At 43.1% G+C, this 6,629-nt stretch overlaps 1 protein-coding gene across 1 annotated transcript; it reads right to left on the bottom strand.

The window, feature by feature from the left end:
- Window positions 1–319: 319 nt before the first annotated feature.
- LOC136571659 (olfactory receptor 10AC1-like) lies at window positions 320–1,315 on the bottom strand. The gene has a single exon (XM_066572231.1). The coding sequence runs from the start codon at window positions 1,313–1,315 to the stop codon at window positions 320–322; it is 996 nt and encodes a 331-aa protein (XP_066428328.1).
- Window positions 1,316–6,629: the final 5,314 nt, after the last annotated feature.

The following is a 6,629-nucleotide window of genomic DNA, read 5'->3' as shown; positions in this document are numbered from 1 at the left end:
ACTTTAATATTGGTTTATTAGCTTTAAAAACTTTTGTGTTGATCTTCTGATTGTGCTGGCATGACTATGAATGTAAGCCTGAATATGTATGTGATCAGAGAAGCGAGACCAGTGATTGATCAAAGCTCCTCATCCTCACAACTCACTAAAGCATTTTCCTTTAGATCAAGTGTTGGGGATTTTTTTGAGCAGAGATATCTTTTTCTCATAAATGTAGTGATGCACGTAGAATTCTGCCTGGATATTTGCCTAAGTGAAGTCTATGGTGATCTGGTTATAGGGCTGTTTCCCAACAAGAATGTGTTTGTTCTACTAAAATTTACCACACACAGACATCACAATTCTGATAGTATCCCAGTTCACCTATTTTCTTCTTCCTCAGCATTTTCCTGAGGATCCCTCTGATTTCCTTGTTCCTCAGGCTGTAAATGAGGGGATACATTAAAGGAGTAACATTGGTGTAGACCAGAGACACCACCTTGTCCCGGGCCGGTGAGTAATTGGACTTGGGACGAATGTAGATGAAGGTGGCACAGCCGTAGTGCAGTAAGGTGATGGCCAGGTGCGAAATGCAGGTGGAAAAGGCCTTGCCCCTTCCCACAAGGGAGGTGACACCTAACAAAGCCACAGCAATGCAGAGGTACGAGGCCAGGATCAGGAGGAAGGGGAGCAGCAGGAGGAGCACGCAGGCCGCCAGCAGGGCCAGCTCGGCGGCGTAGCCCTGTGTGCAGGCCAGGCGCAGCACGGCAGGCACGTCGCAGAAGAAATGGTCGATGCAGCAGGGCTGACAGAAGGGCAGGCGGAACACAGCCACCGTCAGGCCCAGGGCCACAGTGAAGGCTCCCAGGGCGCAGGCCAGAGCCAGGCGGAGGCACAGCCCCTCGCCCATGAGGGCCGCGTAGCGCAGGGGCTGGCAGACGGCCACGTAGCGGTCGTAGGCCATGGCTGCCAGCAGGAAGCATTCGGCACCACCAAGGGCCACAAAGAAGTGCATCTGTGTGGCACAGCCCAGCATGGAGATGGGGCTGCCGCCCACTGCCAGGCTGAGCAGCGCCTTGGGCACGATGACTAAAGTGTAGCACAGCTCCACAGCCGAGAGTTGGCCGAGGAAGAAAAGCATGGGAGGACGTGAGGGTTCCATCACCACCGCTATGAAGATCATCATATTCCCTGCCAGTGTGACCAAATGAACAATGAGGAAGGTAAAGAAGAGCAGGACCCGCAGATGGAGCAGCTCAGAGAAGCCGAGCAGGATGAACTCCATGGTTGCACCACTGCTCACATTGTCCCGCTCCATGCAGCCTTTGCATGGCATCTGCAGGAGGGAAACAGAAGGGAAACAGCTGAATTCAATGCCTGGCAATCAATTCCAGATAGGAAATAATGCTGCAGTACTGTAGAACCAGCTTAGTGTGAAAAATGTGTATTTTATGATTGGCTTTTCGCAAATATTAAAATGTGTTTTGTTTGAAAGTTATACTGCATTAATTCTCTTAAGTAGTGTGCTAAATATAGTTTTAGGTTATAACAAAATGTTAAAATAGAAACTATGCTATGTAAGATACTTTTTTAAAGAAAGGACTCACAGCAAGATAGCAGTCACAGGACACCTAAATCTTTCAGAGAAAAAGAATTTATTGCTATCTTATCAGAGGGACTGAACTTCTTCCCACCTTGCTCAGGCTTGAAAGTGCCATTAGGATTATCAGAAAGAAGTTGAGGATGACCAGACAGAATCCTGTGTTTGAATGGAATTTATACATCATGTATGAGGTGTATGAATATGCAACAGGCTGTTGTTTTTAAGGGTTAATCCTCTGTTAAAGAGTGTCCTTTTTCGGGCCCATAACTCTTTGTATCTATTGTCTCATATTAGCCTAATTGAAATTGTCCAAATTATTATTACTCTAATTGTATTACTGTTTTTATAACCATTTCATTACTATTAAACTTTTTAAATTTTAAAAACAAGTGATTGGTGTTTTTCGCAGTAGTAAAGCTTATTGGGTAGGGAGGAAGGCAATTTCATTTAAAAATAAAAACCCCAAACTTCAAACCTGATTTCACTCAGCCACTCTCAGCATACTCTCAGACCCATATTCTCATAACCACCAAGGTTCTTGTGCCAAAACAATCAGTCTGGGATTCTTTGTCATGACATTGGTGACAACGACTGTCAATCATTGGGTTTTCATCACTTCTTCTCAGTTGTTCTGAGATTTTTGACCATGTGCAGGTTTTGAACATGTATCCTTTAGGAGTTGGCACTGATTAGTCTGACTGAGCTGTCCTGCTTTTGAGAGTCTTCATTGGACTCTCCCTCCTGATCTGCGTGTCCTAAGAGGCTGCAGAGGTGTTTGGGTCTTAACAACCATCAGCTCCTAGGTCTCACCGAAGCTGCTGCTGTTCATTGCGCCTCTACTCCCAGGCAGACCTGTTAATTCTCTATTCACAGCACTTCTGCAGTCCCCTACATCTGTGTCAGAGATGTGCAAGGACAACCAGACAGTGAGCTGGAGCTTCTGTGCCACAGCCTGACTCCATGAGTGGGTATTTGAATCAGTTCTCTGACTGGCTTTTCCCTTCTCCACAGTAGGTCTGCCATAAGGTTCACACAGAAAGAGGGTTTCAGTGATTAGACGTGAGGATTTCAAAGTTAGGGCTGACATTTTGGCTGCTCACATCTTTGTGTCTGGCTCAGCCCTGTGGCATCAGGGTTAAAGTAAACAAACTTCCACTCTCAAAACCAAAGATGTCCATGGCAACATACATACTCTGTAACTGTTTTTTAAGGAAAACACAATGCTAATATCATGGACTTGGAGACTGAGATCTTGCTTTTCACAGGAAGAACAGAAATTTCCTAGGAAAGTGAAGTGATACAAAGCTATTAAAGCTGGAAAATTTAGGAAAGATAAGAAGGTAGAGAGACGAACAAAAATAAAGTATATATACTGGTCATGGTTGAACAGAGTTCATTGTTCATATGTTCATCAATACAGTATTAACCACAAGAAATAATTTCAACTCTTTCTACACTTTGCCATAAAACAGAAATAAAATCAGAGATTCCTTGAAGACTTCCGCTTATATAAAAATCTCAGCAATATTTAAGTGTAAAACTAACTGGAAAACTACATGAAATATCATCAAAGACTAATAGAAGGAATGTGAAATTGGTGGAAAAGCTATTAGTGGGGATGAGATTTTCCTGGAAATAGATGTTTCAAAAGAACTCCAGAAAAAATAATCAGTACAATTGAGGAGGTGAATCTGCTTAAAGCCTACAGACTTTTGCCTTTTTATTTTTTTTTGCCCCAAGGTTTCCTTGTGATTCAGTATCGCAGCAGCATTCAAAACATCTGGGAACTCAGGTAAACATGAAAATTCCCACAATTATATTACTTCAGGTGCAAAACCAGGAATTTAATCAGTCTGCCTCAGAACATAAGTCAGCAAAATTAACAAACTAGGAAGAAATTACCATAAATTCCAAGACTAAAACATAATGGACAGTCAGTGAAGAACAAGAAGGAGCACTTTAGATAACATAGACAGAGCAGCAATCCTGTAAAAGCAAGTAAAAATACTACTGCTGGACACAGTTTCCAGCAGTTATAAACCCATAGTTATCTCCTACATCTACATTTTGCTGCTGCAAGACCTCTCCAAAAGCAGTTCTAAGCAGTCTGGCTGTAAATCTTTCACGCTCTATGCAAGTAGAAGGTATTCACTGAAAACAGGAGTAATGGGTTGGTACATGGCTGTGGATTGAGTCACTGAGGACCAGCTGGGGCTCCCCTCACTCCAAGTGCTGAGACTTTAAGAGGATTCTACTAAACACAACAGGGCTAAGAAGTGGGGAATAAACAGGGGTTTCCCTTCCTTTCATTTGGAGCTGTTTGCTTCAGTGGCAACATACCTTCTCTGGGTTAAAAGGTAAGAAAATAGACACTTCTTTCTCTTGATGATGTGTGCTGTTCAGTCTGGGCTGAGATTCTGTTTCTTGCCCAGTCTGGGCTCCCTCTGGCTGTAGGTGCCCCTAGAGCCAATGTTTTCTTTCAGCATCTCCTGGCCATCCTCTCTTCTCTGCAGGACCCAGTTCCTTATATGCCATATGACACAGAATTCTGTCCTGTTCCTGCTGCCTCCTCCCTGCACCCAGGGCAGGCAGTTCCATTCCTCCCAAGAAAGGGGGGGTTGCAGGTTTTCTGTAAATGAGCAGTAGGATGTAATTGCATCTTCAGAGGATGGCAGAGCTGCAGCGCCCTCGTCGTTTGTTCTCTTCACTGAAGCCATTGAAAGTAGCTGATTATTGATGGGGCTGCTTTGTACCTGGCATGGCAACATTTTAAGTAACAAAATGCATTGCTGCTCTTCTTAAATAAAAATAAAGCTATGGGTCTTTAAGTAAGTTTAAACCAAACTAACACTTAGAGGCAAAGCAAAACAGATATAAAGACCTGAAACACATCCTGTGTGTGGAGTTTTCACCAGTTCAGGTGACCCATTATTTCTTACTGGCTCAGATTAAATCACCATTCAGCAATTGATAGGACTGAGATTATTTGAGCCCAATTAATTTTTATTGCCATGGTTACATTCATTCCTGGCCACTTACACTGAGATAATGAAAGAGATCTGTAGCCTTATGTGAGTAGAAAAGACAAGCAAAGTCAAGATTTTTGACTGCTAAAATGGATCTGCTCAGTAGAAACATGTAAATATACTACTTCAAGACTTTCACAGAACCTGGTTTAGAAGGAACCCTTTCAAAATGTTCTTGTCTCATATTTTATCTATGTGGCATAATAATTTTGGAACAAAACTGCCTCATGCATCGGTCCAGTCTCTGACTAATTGTGCTGGAAAAAGAACCCGGGCTTCCAGTGGACAGCAAGAAACAGGAGCCAGGAAGAGGCAACAAAGACCATCCACTTATTGGGCTGCAATAGTAAGAATGTGTCCAGCAGGTGAAGGAAAGTGATTATGCCTCTTTTATCTGTCACACTTGTAGCTACCTCTGGAATACTGGCAAAGTTGTATTTAAGTATTTTTACTCTATTTTATTTTTTCATTTAACTTCTTGGAATTACAGCTACGACAGTGAGGTCTATCCTCTTTAGTTTCTCGAGTCACTTCCTTAACTTTCAAATTTATTTTTTTTTCATTTCAACTCCTTTCCTTACACTTCTTATTGTTTAAGATTCTGCAAATAATTCAGCACACAGAATGTTTTTAGAGCATTTACAAAACTGAATTCTGAATCTGTCTTGAATTCTAGGTAGTGTTGTACAATACTGAACAAAACAGCAACCCTGAAGCCTCTCTTGGTGACATGTTGTCTCTGCAGCTGTAACAGGAGCAAAATCGAGGTGCTGGTTATTTTCTAATTACACCTGGCAACTTGGGTGGATTATAAATGGAAGGAAATCTTTACAGTGAAGTCTACTTTAGTCAAATGCTTTAGAGAGTAAAACTGCTCCCTCTAGTAAACTCTGTTAGAATTTCAGGACACCAGCTGATTAACTCATGTAGAGTTTATCTTTGTGTTACAAAATAAAATTCAGGGCCTCTGGTGCTATTTCTTACTTTGTCCTCTTCTCTGACCCAAACTGCAGGAGAAAATCTGCTGCCTCAGTAACAATGCAAAAATAATTATCAGGAACTACTTTGACAAGTCTATTGCAGCTTTCTCATCTTCAGATGGTCCTTTCCTCCTGCTGGACTGGAGGTGAACTGAGGTGAGTCAGCACGTACCCAGTAACCAATACCACACAGTCAGCAGTTACATGCACTAATTTTTTTTTACCATAGTGCCCAGCCTTACACTGAAATAAATCAGGCAAATTACTGTTTCAGTCTGTGTGTGTGCAGATAAGCCATCATTTATTAACATGCAACTTACACCTCCCCGCAACGTTTCAACACACTCCCACACCTTACCTCCAAAACACGGCTCCCCAAGAGGGGAGTGCTAGCTGGAGTGAGCAGTGCAGCCCAGTGCCAGAACACACAGCAACCAGACAAACAACAAGCAGCAGAGGATGAGAATATGCATGTCAAAGCGACTCTGTACTTCCTCCTCTAGCCCACACCTTTCAGGTTCCCAGCACTTCCATTGCATCAGCTTACAGCCAAATTCATAACAGATTATTAAAAGCTGCACGTTGGCATTAGTGTTTGCATGTCTTGAGTCTGCAGCATGTAACAGAGCCGTACTTTCTGCCTTGCTGCAGAGTTCAGCCCTGCTCTCCTCCCCCGCACTCTTGACTGTGTGATTTTTTTTCAGTACGTGCCTGCAAGGCTTTGGGACTGGCCTGCCTTAGCTCGAATTTGTATAAAGGGTTTCTTGGAATCCAGCTACAGTTAGTGAATCACATGGTATCAGCTTCTATCAGCAATTGCAACATACTTCAGAGGATATTCCCCTTGGTCTTCAGAAAAAGGGCCAGTACTGGGCTTGCCTCTCCACACCCATGAATCGCCAGCCTTCTCCAAAGAAAGCAAGAGAAACTGGGAAGCTCAGTGTAATGTGGAGCAATCTGGGCAAAATGGAAACAACTGAGAGAGGTACCAGGAAACCTGGAGGAGAGGGACAGCCAGTGCCAGCAATGGCCAGGGAAATG

This window comes from Molothrus aeneus, chromosome 2 (assembly GCF_037042795.1).
Source record: "Molothrus aeneus isolate 106 chromosome 2, BPBGC_Maene_1.0, whole genome shotgun sequence".
In the NCBI taxonomy this organism is placed as follows: Eukaryota; Metazoa; Chordata; class Aves; order Passeriformes; family Icteridae; genus Molothrus; species Molothrus aeneus.
The sequence above is the reverse complement of the archived record's forward strand: the minus strand, read 5'-3'. Positions and strand labels throughout refer to the sequence as shown.